The 23,370-nt window shown below is 38.1% G+C and overlaps 1 protein-coding gene across 2 annotated transcripts in view; it reads right to left on the bottom strand.

Moving 5' to 3' along the window:
* Positions 1–22,918, bottom strand: part of kif20ba (kinesin family member 20Ba) — a 28,761-nt gene extending 5,843 nt beyond the window's left edge. The window contains exons 1-31 of one of the 2 annotated variants that reach the window (XM_058749752.1): positions 22,782–22,918; positions 22,362–22,475; positions 22,175–22,264; positions 21,872–21,991; positions 21,553–21,691; positions 20,745–20,929; positions 19,997–20,048; positions 19,677–19,889; positions 18,994–19,105; positions 18,812–18,883; positions 18,580–18,726; positions 18,346–18,502; positions 17,333–17,587; positions 16,986–17,125; positions 16,734–16,863; positions 16,369–16,576; positions 15,855–15,904; positions 15,583–15,702; positions 14,767–14,914; positions 13,049–13,991; positions 11,499–11,637; positions 11,273–11,395; positions 11,113–11,173; positions 10,851–10,976; positions 10,320–10,438; positions 10,062–10,217; positions 9,810–9,986; positions 9,105–9,227; positions 8,581–8,670; positions 4,497–4,709; positions 3,462–3,521 (exon numbers count right to left, since the gene is read on the bottom strand). In XM_058749752.1, the coding sequence (XP_058605735.1) occupies positions 3,462–3,521; positions 4,497–4,709; positions 8,581–8,670; positions 9,105–9,227; positions 9,810–9,986; positions 10,062–10,217; positions 10,320–10,438; positions 10,851–10,976; positions 11,113–11,173; positions 11,273–11,395; positions 11,499–11,637; positions 13,049–13,991; positions 14,767–14,914; positions 15,583–15,702; positions 15,855–15,904; positions 16,369–16,576; positions 16,734–16,863; positions 16,986–17,125; positions 17,333–17,587; positions 18,346–18,502; positions 18,580–18,726; positions 18,812–18,883; positions 18,994–19,105; positions 19,677–19,889; positions 19,997–20,048; positions 20,745–20,929; positions 21,553–21,691; positions 21,872–21,991; positions 22,175–22,264; positions 22,362–22,469 (4,776 nt within the window). In that variant the 5' untranslated portion in view covers positions 22,470–22,475; positions 22,782–22,918. The remainder of the gene's footprint in view (positions 1–3,461; positions 3,522–4,496; positions 4,710–8,580; positions 8,671–9,104; positions 9,228–9,809; positions 9,987–10,061; positions 10,218–10,319; positions 10,439–10,850; positions 10,977–11,112; positions 11,174–11,272; positions 11,396–11,498; positions 11,638–13,048; positions 13,992–14,766; positions 14,915–15,582; positions 15,703–15,854; positions 15,905–16,368; positions 16,577–16,733; positions 16,864–16,985; positions 17,126–17,332; positions 17,588–18,345; positions 18,503–18,579; positions 18,727–18,811; positions 18,884–18,993; positions 19,106–19,676; positions 19,890–19,996; positions 20,049–20,744; positions 20,930–21,552; positions 21,692–21,871; positions 21,992–22,174; positions 22,265–22,361; positions 22,476–22,781) is intronic. The other variant, XM_058749753.1, reaches the window with a different exon arrangement.
* Between the last annotated feature and the right edge of the window lie 452 nt (positions 22,919–23,370).

Below are 23,370 nucleotides of genomic sequence, written 5' to 3'. Positions count from 1 at the left end.
ATATATCGTACAAACTCGATATACCGCCCAGCCCTAGGAGAAACATTGACAGCACTGGATGTCTGAGTCTCTGATTTGAATCTTTAATCCTAACAAAACACAAATTGGTTTCAGGTCAGCTAGAAACACTGCCGGTTAAATTCTTGACACTCAAAAGAGCACAAACCCCTGAGGATTAGTTGACAGATCTAGTGCCAAGAGAGTGCAGTGCATTAAATCATCATTAATAAGACAACACAGCATCTGCCATATCCCTCTCAAACTCTCTCCCTACACACACACATATAAACAAATAATACATGAAAAAAAAAAAAAAACTAATCTGCAGAATAAATAAATGATTCAGTCTGAAAGCGTTCTTAGTCTCTCCAGTGACTCATCATTTTCTGTTTCTATCTCCCTCTCTCTCTAGACAACAAGATCACATCTGTGACATTGCATGTGACAGCCAATGCCACGCTCGCAACCCCCGCCAGTCTAAACAGGGTGGACAGGGGCGGATCTCTGTCTGTCACACCTGTCACCTGCTGTTTCCAGTGTTGGGAGGTGAGATACTATGCCACTCTCTGACTTGCAAGCTCGCATTAAAGGAAGACTAATGCCCTGACTTCCAGGAACCTGCCAAGTCGTTCACTGTTCAATCGTATCCGAGGGAAACGCATTAAAGATCGAGAATGATGGCTTGTTCTGCAGTCAGGTGCTGGTGTTTCCCTGGCATGAAATGGGAAAGTGTAATTACAATAATTCAGAGGTTTCGAGGGTGAAGGTATTGTAGGATCACAATGATTTCCTCCAATTAAATGCGAAAAGTCATGAACTTGAGGATTTGATGAGTGAATGATGAATTATGGGTCTATTTTAAATAAAGAGCATTATCTCCCAAAGCCTTTGTCATTTATGCATCATGTAGAAACAAATGCCCTGGCACTGAGGGCATGGACGGCTTTTACATGAAAAATCACCCTAATGGATCTGTAAAACCATATAGCAAAACCCACTCCATTTACACACCCACCTTGATAGAAAGTTTATTATTTCTTTGATGCATCAAAGGCTTGTGGGATAATGACTCATAAGCTGCATTTCCACCATCAGGAACTCTAACCAAATGGCCTGGATGAAATGGTCACAAAAACTTTATTAGGGACTTTAAAGGGTTAATAAGGCTACTGGTAGGATTTCATTTCTGTATTTTTAGACTTTATAGGTACTTCGATCAAAGAGGTCTAGGCTAGGTCATGTTTTGCTTTTAGTAAATGAGTTTGGAAGCTAAACCAGAGCCTTTAAAGTCAACATGAAACAGCATATACAAACTTTACTTTCGTAATGGGACACATTTCAGAGTAAAAAAGAATATTCAATGAGAATGAAGTAGATTTTGCCCATAAGGAATAAATTGGATTGTAAATGAGTGGGGGATTTCATCTCAGAACAGAGCCAGACCTAATTTCAGTTAGCAATGGATTGTGAAGGACTTCCTGTCTGAAAGCTGCATCCACTTTTTGAGGAGAGCATCTTGATGTATCCCAATGGTAACACTCTTTTCACATCTATTGTTATTTATTATTGCTGTGATCTTTATTACACTTAGTGGTAGTGCAACCTTCCTGATTCCAGTTCGATTAGATAAAAACAATGACTAAATACACTACTATTCAAACTTTTGGGCTCAGTAAAAATTAATACTTCTATTCAGCAATGATGCATTAAATTGATCAAAAGTGACAATAAAGACCTTTGCATTTTTACAAGAAATGTTTTCCCCCCTGCAAATAAATGTTGTTCTTCTGAACTTCCTATTCATTAAAGCAGGGGTGTCAAACTCAGTTCCTGGAGGGCTGCAGCCCTGCAGAGTTTATGCCGCGTGTTTTATCAACCTTCTACCCGTGAAAGTGCACTGGAACGGCAGTCAAACCCCTGACTTCCCACCCGTGAACTCGTACTAGATCGATGTACTCCCAGTTCCACGCTCTGACATCACATAGCCCGCGAAACAACAATGGCAGCCCCTACGGATGTGGTGTTTATGCAAGTGGTACACAGTGAGAAATAGACTTCAGGACAATATAACTTCGCAATCAAATTAATAATAATATAATAATAAATAATACACACACGATTATGTATTACAATGTTATGTGTCTGAAGCGATAAGTATGTCATGAAAGTATATGGCCACATGGAAATGTTGGGCATAGCTAACGTACGGTCCGCCATGCTGGTTTGTTTACATCTAGCTACCACAAATCCTTGCGCTCAGGCAGTTTGGCGTGACTTGCCTGGAACGCTACAAAGTCGTGAGTCGTGGTTTGAAGTCGTGACTTACGGGCTCAAAAACCTGCCTGGAACGCAGCATTAGTTCCAACCCTGCTCCAACACACATACCATGTAGTTTTCAACTAAGCCTGAATGACTCGATTAGTTGGATCAGGTGTGTTTAATTAGGGTTGAATCTAAACTCAGCAGGGCTGTGGCCCTCCAGGACCTGAGTTTGACACCCCTGCATTAGAGCAGTAGTTCTCAATTCCAGTCCTGGGGACCCCCTGCTCTGCACATTTTGCACATCTCCCTTATTTAACACACCTGACTGAGATCATCAGCTCATTAGTTCAGTTCATGTCTCTCTCCCCTAATAAGCTGATGAGCCCAGTCAGGCATGTTAAATAAGGGAGACGTGCAAAATGTGCAGAGCAGGGGGTCCCCAGGACTGGAATTGAGAACCACTGCATTGATTAGAGAATCATAGTTTCCACAAAAATCTTAATCAGCACAACTGTTTTAATAAGAAATGTTTCTTGAGTACCAAATCAGTATATCAGAATGATTTCTGAAGGATCATGTGACACTGATATGAAGACTGGAGAAATGGCTGCTGAATATTCAGCTTTGCCATCAAAGGAAAAGGTACATTTAAACTATATAGAAACAGAACAAATATTTTGAATTGTTAAAAATATTTCACAGTATTACTGTCTTACAGTGTTTTTGATCATATAAATGCAGACTTGCTGAGCACAAGATACTTTTTTGTAAAGATCAGGTGAGAAGGAACGTCCTACACCAGGAATAAAATCAGGAATGTGTATTAAATGAATAGATGATTTAACAATGAACATTCTATCACTGCATACATATTTCTTTCTGTGGAACTAGAAAATATCTGAGGACTCTTTAGGCAGGTCTGTGCTGAAGAATCTTTGTGCAAAACGTCAAACCTAAAATAGACTAAAAATCTGTTCCTTTGAGAAAGTAAAGAGAGTCCATTTGGGTTTCATGTTGATTAAGGACAAACTTTGCCAGTAACTTATTTAATGGAACACCTCCATCACACAGACTTGCCCAAGTTTATTTAGTGTGAAGAAAAAAAATATAGAGGGGCAAAAAAACAAAAGTAATTTTAGACCATTAGGAGTCCTGAAGGTGGAAGAGCTGTGGTAGGATTAAACAGGAAGAGAGGGTACCTGAGCACTGGGTTCAGAGAAAGCTTTCTTTTTCACCACGCTGCTCCTGCCTCCTTTCCTCTTCAAGCGAACAGAAACGCCATTAAAATTAGTTTGTTCCATTCAATTACAAAAGTCTCCAACAATTAGCAGCTACAAAGCATGTGGAAGCATGACTCTGTTGCCAGGGACAACCGGTGAGAGAGCACACGATTCTTTGTCAATAAGAGAGCACTTATTTGGAGTGGAAAGCATTTTCTCAGTGAGCAACATAACATCTTCACTGCGCTGTTTGGAGAGAATAGCAAGATCTACCCAGACTAGAGACTCTTAAGTGCATAGCTACCCTTATAAAGTGTAATTTAATAAAATGTTAACACCCTGTTTAGTCTGCATTTATGGTATGGTTGAATTTGTGCATCTGTAATCCCTTTGTCTGAACAGTTCAATTAAATTTCCATAAACAGGTTTAAGAAATCTATAAACCTACTGTGTATTCTATAATTATTGTTATTGCAACCAAAACAAGTGTCCGCAAGTTTTTATGTTGCCTGGAGAAGAGTGTGTGAGGTTAGGCCAAGGCACGCTCAACCACACACACATAAATATATTCTCACACACAGAACTATATGCTTAATAGGACTGCCATTTTGCTGCCCATGCACAATGAACACTGATCGTTAAGTGTAAGTGAGGAAAATTAGAGCCTTGTTAATGCCTAATTAGGACAATTAAAGGGCTGCTGGCTGTGCAGATTAGGTCAGCAGCAGATGGTCTGCTGGTTTTATGAAGAATATCAATAATAATAATTTTTTATTAATCAACTAAAGGGGAGGAAAAGGACTGAACACTGTGTGACTGAACACTGTGTGACAGTTAGTGTGATAACTAACATTCTACTCAATCTCCCACGATTCTAAGGCTAGAAATTGAAAAGATTAGACATACAGCTCAAGCACAAGAAGATTGAGGGTCATTCTAGTCACAGCACTCGATTCTAATTTGTGTGAATTGAGAACCATTTTCTAAACCCCCTCCATCCATTTAATTTCTCACCTTCTCCATCTCTCCGCTCTTCCTCTTGCGTGTGGGTCGGGAGATTTTTACAGTAATAGCGGAGTCTTCACCCTGCCGCTTAAGAGCAAACCGATCCGGCTGCAGAGGGCTGAAGGAAATTTCCAGCTCGGGCCGCGGAAACCTGGAACGTCTGCCTGTTTCCGTGGAGATCTCTGATGAATCTAGCACCAGCGGACAGCTACCGGACGAACTCTGTGATATGAAGATCATTATTATTAACTTGATTATCATAATCAATTGGCTGAGAAATATGTGCATATATTCAGAAAGTAGATGCTTTTAATCAAAAATCAGCAAATGCAGCAAAAGCAACAAATTCATCTAAGGAGACAAGAGGTGACTACTGTAAAATACTAGAGATTAGATATAAGAAATCCTACTGACCCCAACATTTTAAACAGTAAACATGTCGGTTCGGTATGAACCTCGGTTTTGACATGGTTCGGTACAGCAGGGTGAAAAAAACTAATTTTTTTTTTTTTTTTATTAAATATTGTGAACAAATTGCCCTCTCTTTATATAAATTCAATTATATTTTCCTAGGGATAAAAATCTACCTCAGCTTCTGCTCTAAACTAATTATAGGGAGGTCTTTTACATTACTATAAGGCTACAATTAACAACAGAGCACAAACTTAAATTTAATTACCATTTCTTTTCAAATATAATAATCAACACTCAACTTAAAACAAAAAACATTGTATGCAAACATGTAAATTGCACATAATGCTGTTTTTAAATCATCTTCTAAATGATAAAATTTCTATTTGTTGATGAAATGTATTCATTTACACAGTGGCTGTCAAAACTTGTTTCATAACAGATGTATTTAAACATACATTAAATGATTAAGACATCACTAATACAAAGTTTCAGGCATTGTTCAAAGTATTAGCTAGACAGGGAGAGGTTAAGGAAAGAAAGCAAAGGGTTTTTTTTTCCCAATAAGAAAAAAAAATACTAATTAACTAACAGGTAAAGTAAAATAATGAGTATATAGTCTAATATTTCGGGAAATACTCTTCTCTGCACTTCATTTCTTTAGCGAACTAACCAGCGGTGGACACTAATGATTTGCCTGAGCTAAATTAAACGCTACGTGACATTTTGTTTACAAGCTATTTTATTGACGTCTTTCCACGGTTGACACACTGATTGAGCGATTACTTGAGGCATGAGTTGTTCATTCAAGTTTATTTCACATTAAAACTAGTAGTAAAGAGAAGAGATGATAACGCTCACCTCACGTGGCCGTTGAATCTGTCGTGACACATCAGAGAGTGTCAAAACCGCATTTATAGTTTTAATTTCCTGAAAAATGTACATAGTGCTGGGCGGTATACCGGTTCATACCGAATACCTGTGTTTATTTTTCTTATGATATGAATTTTTAAAATACCGCAATACCGGTGTTATTTAAATAACGTTCGGAATGCGACACTGTTTGAGAGGGGTCTCTTTCCACTATTGCATTGTGGCAAGGACACAGCTGTATGTGTAACTAAGCGGGAAAGTTGTTAAGCTGTAGAACTAGTAGAACGTGATGATGTAAGCCCTTCATTTAGGCAAGTGGAGGGGCATCAGTGGTTGCGCGAGCGTCTCGCTGCAACCCACAAGATCCAGGGGGCGTGGTTGGATCCAGATCCAACTCCTCCCACCTTACATATACCTAAACCTACCCATCTCCACCCCCTGATCCCTAAACCCACCCAATCTCTACCCCTAAACCTACTCATCTCCACCCCCTGATCCCTAAACCCACCCCATCTCCACCCCTAAACTTAGCCATCTCCACCCCCTGATCCCTAAACCCACACCATCTCCACCCCGATCCCTAAACCCACACCATCTCCATCCCTAAACCTACCCATCTCCACCCCGATCCCTAAACCCACCCCATCTCTACCCCTAAACTTACCCATCTCCACCCCTAAACCTACCAATCTCCACCCCTGATCCCTAAACCCACCCCATCTCCACCCCTAAACTTACCCATCTCCGCCCCCTGATCCCTAAACCCACACCATCTCCACCCCTAAACCTACCCATCTCCACCCCCTGATCCCTAAATCCACCCCATCTCCACCCCTAAACCTACCAATCTCCAACCACGCCCCCTGGATCTTGTGGACTGCAGCGAGCCCTACTTGGGTTGCGCCCGTAGTATCTGCCTTACGTCCCATTAGGGGAAAGGAACAAACACCTGTGCTGCATTTCTAATGGAATCAATAAAGGTATGAGGTCTGTTGTTGTTTGGGGGGATTTTGTATGTGAGTGCTGCTGAGCTTCTTGCCGAGGCTGCCGTGCCGGGACGTGGGCTGGATGTTTCTCTGTGACGTGTGCGAAGCGATCGGGAGGGATAGTGTGCAGTTTTGGGTTCCCTAGCTAAAATTCGGTGGTCGCCGGTTGTTTTCCCAAACGCTGTACCCCATGTCCGGCAGCGGGTAAGAAGGCCAGCAGCCCATTATCTGCATTTATGGTTTATTGAATTGTGTGTGTGTGAATATATGAAGTGTGTTATTCGCCGGGGAGTCCTGGGTTAATGTGATTAATTGTTACCGGTCCCCCGGCGTTTGTATGTGTGTTTGTAATTGTGAGTGTGTGGGTGTATGGGGTATTAGGGCAGGTTAGGTTCTTTCATGTGCCATTTTTCATATTGTTTTATATTGACGACTGCTAAGTAGTTAGCCAGAGTGGTTTTGGCACATATTGAATGATCTTTTGGTGTGTATTGAAGTGTGTGATTTAACTGATGCACTTATGGATTTTTGTACCTTTGGTGTTTGCTGTGTAATGAAATGGTGTATAATTGGCGGGCACATTAACTAATTTTAAGGAGTTGAAACCCTCTGCTGAATACCTTTCTGCTCGTTGACTGCTTACTTATTCAAGGTAATTTGTGATTTTTCACATACACTATTAATTGAAGTATAGGCCTATACGTGGTAACCATCTTAACCTGCTGCTTTGCCCTTTTGAGGTTTTAATATTAGTTGTATTATTGTATAAGAATAAAAGTGCCATATTCGTATTTATTAATGTTGTGTGCTTGAGTCTCCTTGGCTATTTGATGCCCAAATAAATGATCTTGTCCAGTAAGGAACCTTTTGGTCTCTTTCTTTACTCCTTTGCCTTGGAGTGCTACAATGACAGAAGAACTCCACAATATCCACCACCTGCTGCCATCAGCTCCCGCGTCTCACACACACGAGCGTGACTTTAGCACTATATTTAGCAACTTTCAGACCCTTTTAGCAGCTTTTTGCCATAGAATATACAAACTGACATGAGATTGACTCCTGGTTAACATGCATTAATGAGTCGTGTTTAGTCACTATTTAGTGTGGAATTTTTCTACAATATTCGCTCATCATAACAGTAAAATAGGGCATTCTAAGTCAATCTACTGCAGTTTTTCCTCTCTCAGTCAGTAAACACCTGGTCATGCATGAAAAATATAAATACCATCATATACTGTGAAACCGGTATAATTTTGAAAAATACCGTGATATAAATTTTTAGTCATACCACCCAGCACTAGATGACACTTTGTTTCTTATCAAAAGTTATAATATATAAAACTGGAATTTGCCAATGAAGTTTCACTCGTGCAGTGGTTAAAACAATGCTGTATTTGTTCGGTACACATGCATACCGAAGCGTAAGACTCGTACCGAAATACGTGTACCGGTTACACCTCTAGTTTATACACATTATACACATATATAATTAATCTATTAAATTACAGCGGTCTAAACAAACATTAATCTAATAGGAATGAAAATTAATTAACCGTGAATGACAATGTGTTAATAAATGAATATTAATCTAAATCATTAATTCATTACACCATTAGTGTCAGTATAACTTTCTCTTGTGGTGTTTATCTATTGTTACTGACAGATCATTCAAATCTAAGAGAGATGATGAACATGCATTTGTGTGTTGCATCTACTATTGCACAAAACTAAATGCAAACTAAAAGAATAAAAATTAAAAGCAAGCAACAAAGTAATTGACATTTTTACAATTAAATGATAAATAAGACGTATTTCTGTTTTACCTGACTGGTGACAGATCCTCTGGCTTTGCTTGTGTGTTTAAGTGTACTGGTGTTCAGAGGCTTCGTGTCAGATAATTCTGCTTCCATTGTCTAGCACGGCAATAGAGACAGTCAATCAACATTCCTCACTCAACATCTAATTAGAAAATCAATTTAATAAACAGCTACAGTATGTCTAATAAACAACACATCACCTCAGGGTGGTACAAATAAATACTAAGAACTGCATGTCTACAAAGCAGGCAGTGTGGGGAATTCTTTGGAAAGCATATTGATGTACAAACAAGTGAAAATAAAGGGCTATTCTACCGAATATAATAGAATCTATATAAAAGCTCTATTCATATGACTCGCAGTTTCTCCTAGTATACAAATGCCAAAATGCTTTTTGAAAACATTCAGAGTAAAGTCACTTCAAATTACGATATTGGTCTATTGACAGCGATTATATTTGCCATACGTGGACTCTAATGAATCATCAAAGGTAACGGGTGAATGGCAGTAATAAAACACGTGTGTCAGACCTGGGTAGATGAGTTTCTGCGAAGGCTGCTGACACGGAGCTGTTCCTTTAGTTTCTGGATCTCTGCCTCCTTTGCAGCCAGCTCTGCCTGCAGTGCCTCGGTCCTGCTGTCCTCAGTGACCTCCTGAGACAGGGACAAAATGTTAAAACAACACTTCATGTAGGGTAAAATTGATGAAGGAATGAACTGTAGAACAACACGGCAAACAATCAGGTGGTACTACAGCTATTTAATGTACATGGTTTAAAAATAATGTAAATTTGCAGAAGCAAGACTATTGTTGATAACAGGGATCTGTGTGTACATGACACATACATGTCTTATAGTCACATAGGCTACATTACTAGGTCTCCATAATTATAATATATTTTTCGGCTGGAGAGTGGTCCCAGTCAGCTTTAGTTTAGCTAAAAACAATTTCTGAATTGTATGTCATTTTTATTAGATTTGCTTGGCTTCAAAAGAGCTGTATGGCTCTTTGAAGTTCTGCTAATTTGACACTAATGCAGTAAACAAATCAGGGCTAAATTAACCCTCAGAATGTCTGTCAACTAATCAGAATTAAAGTAGGGCTGGGCGGTATATCGAGTTTGTACGCTATATCGATATAGTTTTTATAAGCGATACGGTGATCAATTAAAATGTTATTTTCTAGTAGGTAGTGTAGCATGAATAAACAGAGTTTGTAACAGACACTAGACTGACCTCTGGTGTTGGGGGGGTGTTTCTGGACTGTAGGATCTTGATCTGTTGGTCTTTCTCTGCATTGGACATGATAAGCTTTTTCAGCTGAATCTCAAGAGCAGAGACGAGTGCGTCTCTCTCTTTTCTCCAGCTTTCCATCTCTTCCTCACGAGCAGCAAGACGTGTGGCAAGAGACTCCTAATTGACACAAATCAACAGTCATTCTCTCTTAAACTAAAAATATATTTAGTGTCTGAACACACTGCTATTTACCATTTCGGCCTGTTGGCGAGCATGCCTTTCTCGATCATCAGCGTATCGCCTCATGTCCTGGTTCCTTCTCTCCTCAGCCTCTTTAGCCTGACCAATCAGAACCAACTTCTCCTCCATCCACTTCTTGCGCTCTGCCTGGTGCTTTTCATTGGCCAGCTACAAACATGAACCCCCAAAGAACCAAACAAAGACAATGAGCACACATTTCTCTTACAGCTGAAGAGAAATTGAAAAAAAAAAAAAATTTAGACAACAGACCTTTAAGCTCTCCTGGGCCTGAGTGGTCTGTTGTCTGGCCTGTAAAACGTCATCAGAGGTTGATCTGGAATCTCTCCCGTTCTTCCGTTCAGGTTGCAATTCTCTCAACCTCATCAATTCTGGAAATAAATAGAGTGAGGTTATAAATAATATAAATATAAAGATTTTTCATTTGAATGGTTTAAAAAAAAAAAAAAAAAAAGTTGATGCAACAATAAGAAACATGAAATTCTGTACTTATCACTAAGAAATAAGTACATATGTGACTATAATCATATTTTTTCCCCTTTAAAGAACAAGATGATCTTTCAAATCACGCTGGGGAACATAAAGTGAATAAAGTAAAATGGGGACATACCAAATGTTGTTTTTTCTATTAAACTTAAACTTACATTTTGTATTTATTTTTTAAATTTATGTTATGTTAGACAGCAACACCCTGTAATACTATATATTTATGTATGATATTACTAAATGCTTTACAGTACATTAAAGTATTATGAATGCAATATTCTCCATGTGATCTTGTACCCTGAGTGAGCTCATTTATCTGAGCCTCTCTGTTGTCCAGCTCCAGGTCCAGCTCTGTCTGTGTTTCCTCCTGTTCTGTCAGAGCCAAACGCATGTCTTCAATAACACGCTCGCGCTCCTGCAAATCTACGGAAACCATCAACAAACATTAACATGCTTCACTGCTTATTGCCACACATTTAATTAAACACTTGACAATAAATGACACCCATTGCTGCACACACTTGTGCAGACGCAGACAATTAAACAGCATATAGCCTACCTTTACATGCTTTCTGATAGAGCAGCAGATTCTCATCTGATTTCGATTTAGAAGATCGTTCCTGTTTTAGAACAAAGACAAAATATTCAGTTCACATGACAGTGTCAATTAATGTTTCTCTCTTTGTGGTTTTAGCTATTCATCTCTAGGCGGTGCTTACAGCTTTCAGCTGGTTGATGGTGCGGTCCCTGTTGGCGATCTCATTCTGGAGCTGTGCTTTAGTCTTTTCTAGATCACTGAGCTTTGTTCGTAGAGATTTCTCAGCGTCCCGCATGGAGGAGATCTAAGTCATAAGGAGTTTTAGCACAAGTCAACAACAGTCAGATTCAATATAAACTCTGACACATTTTGGCCCAGACGGTAAAGACGTTTGAAACAGTTCTCACCTCTTTCTGGACCTGTTGAATCTGTTTCTTTGAGTCACAGAGTTTTTCCCGAAGATCAGATGAATCATCTTCCCTTCTGTGCAGATCAACAGCCATACCGTTCAACTTACACTCGCTAGTTTTAATCTCCTCCTTTAACCTGAGTGATGAAAAATCACATGAACATAGAATGAATACCAAAAAAGAAAAAGAAACAAGTCTGAGGAAAAAGTATTGATAAATGGTGTCCGATTAATTCAACTTTATCAGTATTTGGGCAAATTTGAGATTATCTGCATCATTAAACCACGTCTGCTTGGTCAATTAAGAGAAGTGTTTATCTTTACCTTCTGTCATTTCCAAATTGATCTTTTTTCAGTGATGTTTGAGTGCATGTGTAAAATGAGTTTTCTTTTCACTTCAGCAAATATGCATTTCATTTGCTATTACTGGATTGTGGGTATATTTTGGCATTGTAGCACCTATACTGCTCTCTAAATATTGGCATGAACCAGTGAAAAATCCACGTTGGTCAACCACTAGCTAAAAGCCTTAAAGACATGACCATTATTCTGACAAAATGCACTACACACAATCACAATTACAAATATACGTGCCTTTTAGAGCTTATTCAGTAAGAAGAGACAATAAAAAAGCCTTCCAGGCTGCTAAAATAAATCAATGTTCTTCTGTGTGGGATAATCATTAATCCAACAAAAGCAGCAATCTTGTGCAATATCTTTGACAAATAAAGCAAGAAAATTCATTTCAGGGAATAGGCCTAAGTAATAACTTTTCTCAAGCAGTTTGATGCTTTCAAGAAAATCATCAATGCTTATAGAAAAGCTGCTAATACTCAAGTTCACACCATTAAAGTCAGTTCCGAAGACCAAAAACAAGCTTTGTTTTACAAAGAATCAACATTAAACAGCCATTCACTTCTAAAAAAAGAAAAAAGGATGGAGCACAAGTCAATTGACTAAACACAAAATGATAATACATTATACATTTTTCCATTTCACACAGTGAAAAGTAACATGCTCACCAAGGCTGCATTTAAAAACAGTAAAATTGTGAAATAATATTACAAATTAAAACAGTTTTCTACTTTAATATATTTGAAAAAGTATTGGAATTTATTCCTGTGTTAGCAAAGTTGAATTTTCAGCAGCCATTACTCCAGTCTTCAGTGTCACATGACCCTTCAGAAATCATTAATATGCTGTTTTGGTGCTCAAGAAACATTTATTATTTTTAACGTTTAAAACAGTTGTGCTACATAATGTTTTTGTGGAAATCAGGATTCTTTGTTTAATACATTAAAGAACAGTATTTACTTGAACTCACTTTTGATCAATTTAATGGATCCTTGCTGAATAAATGTATTCATTTATTTCAACCACTGAATGGTAGTGTATATAAATACATATGAAAAAAGAAAAATAGTGAATGTGCTCGACATGTGTATGACACTAATGCTACAAAAATAAACTGAACTGATTTTGTATGGTGGTTTAATGTAACTTGTATTTTAGGACACTGTATTGTAATTGAGGAGGAACATAACTGACCGGTTGATCTCTTCTTGTCTCTTCTGCAGCTCTGCATCTTTCTGAGCGATGGCCTCCTCTGCCACAGCCAGCAGCTCTCTCCTCCTCTCCGCCTCCCTCCTGCGTGCCTCCTGCACAGCTAGTGTCTCCTCCTCCTCCAGACGCTCCTGCGCTTCCTTCAGCTTCTTCTGCAGCACTAAGAGCTGAGCCTCCTTTGACACTAGGGCATTCTCCCTCTGTGCCAGCTCAGAATCCTTTTCAGACATTGTGATGTTTATTTTGCTATGGGTCTCCCTGTTTTTAGATCCAAGAGTGTTAGGGTTCGTCAGCCCCTCCTCTTTAGACAGATGGACTGTGTTTCTCTCTTCCTTCTCTTTCTCAAGGCATCTGACCTTCTCCTCTAGTTCAAGTTTGACCCCACGAAGGGTTGTCACCTCAGCCTGCAGGTCAGAGTTGACTTTTTTGAGGTCATCATAGTCAGCTAATGTGTTTCTGGAGGTTTCTGCTTCTCGTTGCAGTAGTGTAATTTCCTGTTCAAGAGTCAAGATGTGTTTGTTCTTCTCTCCCAGTTCGTGATCTTGCTTAGCCATTTGTGATTTGGCAGCAGCCAGTTCTTGAGAAGAACCTTTTAAATGTTCTGTAGTGTTGCTATTATTGGACACAGCTTCTACCTTCAAATTGCTGCAATCCACTGCTGTTACCATTGATTTAGTTTCCAAGGATGTCTGATGTACCTTCTCTTGCAGAATATGTTCCTGTGAAACTCTTTCTTCCAATTTAGACTTCAGATCCTGAATGCAAATCTTTAATGAGTGGCGTTCCTGCTCCAGATCTGTGATCTGCTTGTCTTTTTGTTTGGATTCAGCAAGGCAACACTCCAGCTGACCTTTAACCTCAAGAAGGGCGGAGTCTTGACATCCATTTTCTGGAACATCATCTTGGACTTTTGAGTCCTCCAGGGGACCTATAAAGTATGGAGAACTTTAGAAACACTTAACAGATAAATATATATAAAAATATTTTTATATTAATGATCTGTCGGTGTGACATGCAATAACACAATATTTATTTGTGTTTGTTTAATATAAATTGTTTTCATTTAAAAATTGTTTCAAACATTTAAATTAGTTGGGTACAACCAGGCATTTCAAATTTATTGCTACTGGCCAGGCAACAAAGCAAGTAATTAATTTAATCTAAAATGCACTAGTCTTTACTCGCACATTGGGCATAAAATTAATTTTCAATTTGATTTCATTCTGAAGATGAAAGAGGGGCATTTAACTGTGGAATCACTCAGCCTGAAAGCCTCCTATTCATACTCAGAAAGCACCTCATGTGTGTGTGGGATGCATTAATACTATAATAACATTTCTGTTACTCTTTCTTTTTCTCACATATACATATATATATATAAAAAGTCAAGCATCCTTTTTTATTGGTATTTACCCCTTTTATAACTTATAGTGCTTTTTATTTTGTGCAGCATTTTCCATGTGTAAAATAAATATACTTCTTTATTCAGTTGTGTTCATAAAAACAGTACACTTTGAAATACAGGTCTTATGCACTGTGGTAACTTTTTCTAAAACATATTTTTAACGATCATTTCTTTATGTTTGAGAGCCTTTTTCGACTGTGAAGGTATCGTCGTCCTTTGGCCCGATTCTCTCGGCCAGCTCCTCTGGTTGTGACAAAAGCTGGGAGGCACTTTTCAGCACCTGGGGCGGAGTCTGTACCTTTCTTGAGAGGGGGCTGTCCATCAAGCCCCTCCCCTTCCTGACGCCGCTTTCTGGTTTCAGTCCGGCTGTCAGGCCGCTGTTCTGAGCAGGTACAATTGCATTTAAGACGGATGATCTCCTTTTTGATGGAGTCAATTTGAGTTCTCTGGAAATCCGCAACAAAAGAAAAAATAAACACAGTAAATAAAAACATTGTGTAACTGTAAAGGAACTGTTATTTGTTTTGTGGAAAAATTATTGAACTTGAACAGATCTTTTCTACACAAGTGTTCATAGTGACAATGAGCGAGCTCCAAATAGATATATATATATATAAAAAAGGATAATAATGACAGGCAAAATATTATTTTCCATAACCAGTTAAAATACTGTTACACTATTGTTCAAAAGTTTGGGATCAGTAATTAAAAAAAAAATAAAAATTAATTCATACATTTATAATTTCTATTCAATAAAGACTGCATCACAGTTTCCACAAAATATTAAGCAGCACAACTGTGTGGAAATATTTCCTGAGCACTGAATCAGCATATTGGAATGATTTCTGAAGGATAATGTGACACTAAAGACAAAAACGATTATTTTAAATTGTAGTAATACTACATAATACTACTAGTAATACTACTTTTACAATTATTATTATTTTTTTTAATGTAGTAATATTACTGTTTTTACTGGATCGTTGATCAAATAAATGCAGCCTTAAAAAAAAAAAAAAAAAAAACAATCTTACAGAGACCAAATCTTTGAACGGTAGTATACATCCAATTATTATGGACATTTGAAAACAAATCTCTAGATGTTCACACTCACATCCTGAGCAGTGTTTTCCACATGTTGGTCAAGAGCTGTTTGGAGTTTGGAAAGCATCTCATCCTTTTGTCTGCACATTTCACTCAGCTCCCATTCCCTTTGCTTGTGGCTCTCCAGAGCCTATAATCAGAAGAACAAGACACAACTTCAACTACATTTTTAGTTTCTAAAGAAAAGAAAAAAAGTGGAGCTTGCCTATGCAGAAATGCTGTGAGTCTGGTCCTCATACTAGGTGTTAAAATGGCAGAAGCCTTTTACAGAGGCTGTTTTACCTTCTTCACCTCCTCCAGTTCATCTGACAGTCTGCTCTGGGTTTTCAGCTCTGTGAGGGAGTATGGGGCTTGGTGTTAGATCAAGCAATTAGAAAGCCTGGTAAGGTGGAGTGTGAACACTAAGCAAGTGCATGTGGTTATAGTCCTATTGCAAAAGCATCGGTGTCTCATAATACAGGGTTCCCACACTTTCTGGCCAATGAATTTCCATGACTTTTCCATGGAAATGTTTTGGTCTCACAAAAAGCAATTTATAGCTGAAGAAATACCAAAATAACTGAAAGAAAAAAATAAGAGAGATACTAGAAAATTACTAATAAAAAAGAATAAAAATATTTGACTTTTTGGGGGGGGGGGGGGATTATGTAATTTTTATATGTATATAAACATTTTCCAGAATAGTGGGAACACTAACAGCAAAAAAAATTAACATTGAAGGGAGAGGGGAAGCACAAGACATCTCTATGCAAGGGCAGATTTGTTGTGGGTCTGCTTATCTGCAATCGTTTCTCACCCTGTGTCTTGAGTGACAGCTGATTCTGAGTTTCACTGAGCAGTTCTGAAAGTTCTGTGACCTTTTTCTCAAGGTCTAGCAGCGTCACAGAGACTTTAGGGTCAGAGGTCACCAAGCAGGACTGGGCAGCCTGGACATCCTGTCTGATTCCAGCCAGGTCACTGCTCATAGAGTCAAGAATGCCGTCTAGAGAGACATGGTTCTCTTCCTACACAAACACACATACAAATTCACCACTACAATTGAGCATTAACAAAAAATATTTTAAAGAAAGTGTTTAGTAAGTATAGTACACAGTTTCTAAGTATTTAGAAAGTATAGCAAAACCCCGAACATCTACTCTGAAAACTACAGCATATCTGTACCTCTAATTTGGTCTCAGCTGAATTAATGCTGTTGTCCTCCACAGCAGTTTTTCCCACCAGGTTTTTAAGAATCTCCAGTCTCCGTTCACAACGTTCCTCAATCAGTTCCCTCTCTCTAGATATGCGCTCACTAAAACAGAAAAAAAATAAAAAATAAAAAAGACACGGAAAGCAGTCTGGGTCATCATATAGCGTGACCTGTAATTTGCTTTAATTACACATAATTGAGCACGGGGGCCTGTGATCTCTGACCTGTAATCTTCCTGCATCTGTGAAATCAGCTCAGAGAATTCTTTTGTAACTTCATCTCGAACACGTGCCTCGAGAGCTAAGTGTTCGGCTTTCTCCTTCCTCAACTGCTGCTGAATCTCCTCTATAAACTGCAGCTGGGCCTTTACATACAAATACAAAACAACCATGCTGATGCAGAAACCTCAGTGTTATGCAAACATAAAAGCATGCAGCAACAATATAAAAATATTAATACACGCATCAATATTTGTGTGTCCTAAGTGGATGAAAAACCAATAAAACAGTTAAAATGTCTTGTGTGAAAATTACTATAGATGTGACTCATGGTGTGAGATGCCAGATCTCACCTCATAAACCCCCCTATCGAGCAGCACAGTCTCTTTCCCCTCTTCCTCAGCATCCAGAATGGTGTCCTCCATTTCACTTTCCTCTTCATCCTCCTCAGTGTCAGAATCTTCCTGGACATCCTCAAGGCTGGGGTCCCATCGTACCAGCGAGCTGCGCCGCATTTCCCGACGATCAACATTGTTGATAATGAAAGAAACCTCTCTGGCACTTCTTTTCACCACCACTGGAACGCTCTTAGTGGTGAGAACCACCACCTGAAAAAAAAACAGGAGAACTATCCATAACACAGCTACAAACCCCCCCCCCCAAAATCCAACAACATTCCAGCAGTTTGAGCAATGTCAAGAAACCTTGACAAATATGATGGGAAAACAAAAAAATGGTGCAAAAATATAGGATACAGTCCCTAAAAACTAAAAATTGTCATCAATTACTCACCCTCATGTTTTGCCAAACCCATAAGACCTTGGTATGGATTCATCTTTGAAATACAAGTAAAGATATTTTGAAACCTGAGACATTTCTGAACCTCAATTAAAAGTCCATTCTACTGAAACTTTGATGCTTAAAGTTCCTAAACACATTGTAAAAATAACCCCTAAGAATTGAGAGGTTTAATCTAATTCTTCTGAAGTCAATACACAATATAATAAATACATTTAGGCTTTTATTTACATGCAAACATTGATCAACACAAATGCATGAAGCACATCATGTATGTTAAACAGGAACTCAACCATACTACCATATTGTGGCTCTTTTTTAAAGTCTTTGATTAAACCAAGGACTTCATGGACTTTTTACAATGAACTTTTTGGAGCGTCAAAGTTTTGGTGGAATAGATTTTCAAATGAAGGGACAGAAATCACTCGGCTTTCATTAAAAATCTCTCAGGTTACATTAAATATACAAAGATGAATGGCATGAGGATGAGTAACTGATAATAATTTTCATTTTTGAGTGATCTTACCCTTTAAGGAGTGAGACGCAGACATATTAGGTTGTTACACACCTTTTGAGCTACAGCAGAGAACTTGAGCACGTTGAGCGTCTCATCATACATGGAGGCACACTGGTTAATGTTTACAATCATACAGGCTTTACCCCGGCCGGTAAAGTATCCCTGCAGATAGTGAGTGAGTTTACTCTCTCTGAAGGGAACGTGCTGTCTGAAAGGACAAAATAAGAGTGTTCAAAAGGACAAAGAAAAGGAAAATAAATAAATAAATAAATAAAAATTGGATACCTGGCCTGGTGGTTATTTCTCAGTGCATTGATGCACTTTCCCAGGCTGAGTAGAGAGGTGTTGATGTTTCCTGCCTCTTTCAGCCGTTCACCTTTATTTTGTGTTTTAGCACATCGCTCCGATCCAGCCAGATCACACAGCGCCAGTCTTGAACCAGAGTACATACTTTTACAAACCATTCTGAAACACATCACAACCTGTAGAGAGCTCAGATCAGGATGCACAGACTCACTCGCTAACTGACTCCACTCTGGGTATTCCCACATCTTCCACCTTCAGGATCCGGACAGAGAAAATACTGTGGCTAAAAATCAGGCAAAGAAGACACAAAATCAGAATAACATATGCACACAACACCCACTGTGTTAAAATGGATCGACAGCAGGAAGTTACAGAATATGTATAGTAGTGTACCTCCTGCTGGAGAGCAGGTTGAGTTTAGTGCTGGAGATGCTCTGGTTCCTTTTGCCCAGTTTCATCACTTTTAAGGCTTCATCAGCACTGCTCACCTGCACCCATCTCAGATCTAGAAAACAAAAACTGTTATGAGCAAACACACAATCTGACACAGCACCTTAAATGAACTGACTGAATCACTCTTAACACATGGAAATGCTTTCATTGCTACATTTTTTTCTTGTTCCTCTAGCACCAGCACCTGGCCAGTTTTGGCTATTACACATTATCCCAAGAAAAAAAACCCAGAAGTCACTTCAGTAATTACAAATTAAATATAATTGCTCTTTGGAATGATTTAATGAAGAAATATTGCAGCATAATCTCACTCCTCCAGCTCAAACAGCACATGGTTCGAGCAACACCAAGGTCATGGGTTTGATTCTCAGGGAATGCCTGAACTGATAAAATATATAACTTGAATGCAATTAAGTCACATTGGATAAAATCATCTGTCAAATGCATTAAGAGAAATGGATATATAAATGCAGCCTTACAACATGCATTATTTTTTGTTATATGCAAAACTTTAAAACATCAGGGTTCAACTTTTGCTTGGATGAGCCATCAGGTCCATGGACACATTGCAACAATTTAATAATAGAATAAATAGCAAATCACATAAATAGATGATCATTTACCTTTGATGAATGAGTTTCCTTTGACATCCTGACAAAGACGGAGGTTGGTTCTCCGTGAAGCATTGTTTGAATGCTGTTCTAGCAAGTCATGGATGTTCTCATTGTAGATCTCACAGAATGAGACCCAAATAGAAAACTTGGTGTGTATGTCCATATCCACAGCTAAGCTCCTCTCATTCACTGCAGAGCTTATATCACTTAGAGTGGAACCATCTAACAGGCAACCAGAAAGTTATGGGTCAGCCAGACAAACGATATACAAGCAGACTGCGAAGCACAAGGTGTAACTAAAACAAACAAACAAAAAAAAATCTATTTACCTTCAAGATCAGACTTTGAGCTATGCCAAGATGTACTCTTCTGTGCATCAGTCTACAGAGAAGACAAAAACTAAAGATTGAGTCAAATGCAACATGCACAGATTACAAAAATTAAGTACTTGTAATTAGATTAAATTACATTTTAAAATACTCGTAATCAGACTACAGTTACTTTTTTATGGATTGCTCGATTACATATTATTTAGCAATAATTTATTCAGTTTATTGATTCTCCCTAATTCCTCTTTTTCATCTTTTAAATTTTCCTTTCTAAAATAGCCTACCGCATCCATATACTCAGAAAGTCGTATAGGTTTGTGGACATTCACACAGAGATCGGTCATTAGTCAGGTGGCTACAGTGCATTTGACCGCTGGATTTACAAAAATCACTTCAGGTTTAAGAAGTGTTTCAACATTGCATCAACTACTGATGAACACATTCATTTTTATTTGAATTATCACTCTGTTGGTTATTTTACTTTGGAAGGCGTTAGTCTTTCAAACACATTAAAATGCACAAATTAACTTTTTTTTTTTTTGGTCATCTGATCCTTGATTCATTTTAAAATTATGTGTTTTATTTTAACATTTTTATGATTTAATTAATTATTAGCTTTTTATTTAACTCATAAACCCCCTGCAGTTTCTTTACAAACATAGCTCGGGAAACATTTTTGTCATGTAATTTGGAATCAGTAACAGACTACAATTTGTAAGTAGCCAACCCAGCTCTAGACATACAGTACCTCTTTAAAAAGCTTTAGCAGGTTGCGTTTGGCAACTGCTTCCTCATTTTGCTGATCTTTGGTGAGCCGGATGAAATCCCGGCACCTCTGGGGTTTTACGCACATCTGAGTGAAGATGTGACCATCCAGACTACTGAAGATCATGTTGAGGGAACGAGTCAAGATGCCTGGATCAGTATCCGGGCCTAATACATCAAAACATAATTCTTGAATTTTAATATTTTACAAAAGCAAATCACTGTTAAAGTCAGCACAGTATGGAATTCAAGCTTTGTATTTTGTAAATGCATCTTAATTATGCATTATCTTATTATGAATGATTCATTCATGCTGTGTTCATACATTTTGACCTTGTAAGTATTAATCAAAATATCACCACACACACTCAGATCTGCCTCCATTCAACATACAACCGATGGATAGAACCCCTGAAGAAAATTGATTGCCCTTCTTTTCATTTTTTATGTGGAACAAATGATCCATCTCTACTTCTGTATTAACACAGACCATCTTTTACATGTTTGGTCTGATTGAAACTGACCTCAATTTACTGTCCCTACTACACATTCCTGGCATTTATTGTGTTCTTCTTCAGAGAGAAAAAAAAAAAAAAGTTTGTAATCGTTCATTGAAATATAACAACTTTTTGCCTCGGAAACAACTTTTGTTTCTTGCTCAAATTAAAATGGATTGTGGAGCATTAACATGTTGACTTTTAAGCTCTATTGACAACATTTGTGGCATTATGTCAATTACAACAGAAAATAATTCAGTCTATTAATACAATAAGAAAACAAAATATACAAACCTAAAAAAGTGAAGGTCTTCCCAGCATTAGTGATACCATATGTAAAGACCAGAGAGTTTTGTCCTTCTAGCACATCCCTCACAAGACCCTTCACTGTGCCATCAAACATCTCCTTCTGTGTAGTGTCTGGACCATAAACCTGTTAATATCACCTTGTGAATAATCTGTCATACAAAACCACGTTATGTGCATGACTCAAGACAGAGCACAACATCTGAGCTCAAACAATATTTCCAAAGATAAATTTGAAGATTCTTCAGAATGGTTAAATAGGGAAAACTACTGGCTCTAGACAGTTTTTGCTGATCGGTCTGCTTGCCTGAGAGAACTGGAAACGTTGAGCTGTAACTGGCACTGATTTATCACTGAGCCTGGCAGAAAGAGATGATTGTGGAGCCTTGAGGAGCACAGTCTCTGGAGGCTGAATGGCCACACAGTCCTTCAAAAACACAGAGAGAAGGTACAGACTAATCATTTTATTTAGAGGCAATATTTGAAACAGATTTTCAGGGGCATTTTCCCTTTAAAATATTTTTCCTAACCCTATAAAAAAAAAACCCTGCATTTTAGGGTGCTTCAACGTGTGCAGTACCCCTGAACCATTTATTTCTTATTTTTTTACCTGTGATTCTCCATTCTCAATCTCAACCGATGAAAATGGTCTTATCCTGAGATACACCTTCAAATGTTCCTTCTCCAGGTCAGACGGGTCCTTCAAAAGAAACATAATAAAGGCTCACAACATTTCTGTTGATCATTTCATTAATCACAATGTAACGATCACACTTTATGGCCGGCTGTCATCTTACCTGGAAATCTGAACACTCGCTGAAATCTGAGGACAGATTTCTTCTTAAATCTTCCACAGCTATCATCTCCGGTCTTGATGCATCATCCTTTAGCCCTGACTCCATCATATTGCTCTAAAAACATATGAGAACACATAAAAGAGCAGGGTGAAATAACAGCCTCTGATTTACCGAGAATAATTATGACAACCCTTTAATCACATCTGACGGTAATAATACAGGTCCTATTTATTTTAGCATTTTGTCAATTGCATAATCTTATGTTCATTTTAACAGACAACTGCACAATTTTACATATTTTATAAGTCAAACTGACACACAAAAAAAATTACATTAACACCCACCCGGACTGACAAACTCTCAAATAAGAACAAGACAGCAAATAAAGCTCATTACAACAAGTTAACTTGGTTGACTTACAGGGCTGTGAGTGGATAATGTGTTTTATATTGTTTTTAACTCCGCTGCTGTGTTTATTAGAGTTGCCTCATCTGCCAAACTGTCGCGCGTACTTATTTTCAAATTCCACCAATCGGATAAGCGAGAGCAACCGCAAAGGCTGCTGGGAGCGAGTGCTCGTGCACGTCACAGTGACGTTATATATGCGCAGAAGGTATACTGCGCATTTCTCATAACCTTTGCTGCTTGTTTGTACACAGATGTTGGGTGTGCGTTTTCGATTTGTTATTCCATTTCTTAAGTTGTGTTCTTTTAAGCATAATTTGTGTAATTCGTAGAAATACGTTTTTTAAATAATGCACATTCAAAATACAAGAATAGGCTAAATAATAACATACAAATACAAATATTCCTACATGAAAATACCAAACAAAAGTACATTGCAAAGTAATTACATCTGCAAGTAATAAAAGATAATAAGCGAACAAGAAGATAGAAATTTACCCAAATAGAATAAGAAAAAACAGAAGAGGCTGTGCAAATGTCAAAGATGATATAGCTATTCTTGTCTAGATAGCTTTCTTTTTAATAGACAATGAGGCCTAAATAC

Source organism: Onychostoma macrolepis, chromosome 17 (genome assembly GCF_012432095.1).
Source record: "Onychostoma macrolepis isolate SWU-2019 chromosome 17, ASM1243209v1, whole genome shotgun sequence".
Lineage (NCBI taxonomy): Eukaryota > Metazoa > Chordata > Actinopteri > Cypriniformes > Cyprinidae > Onychostoma > Onychostoma macrolepis.
This window is presented reverse-complemented; position numbering and strand designations above follow the sequence as displayed.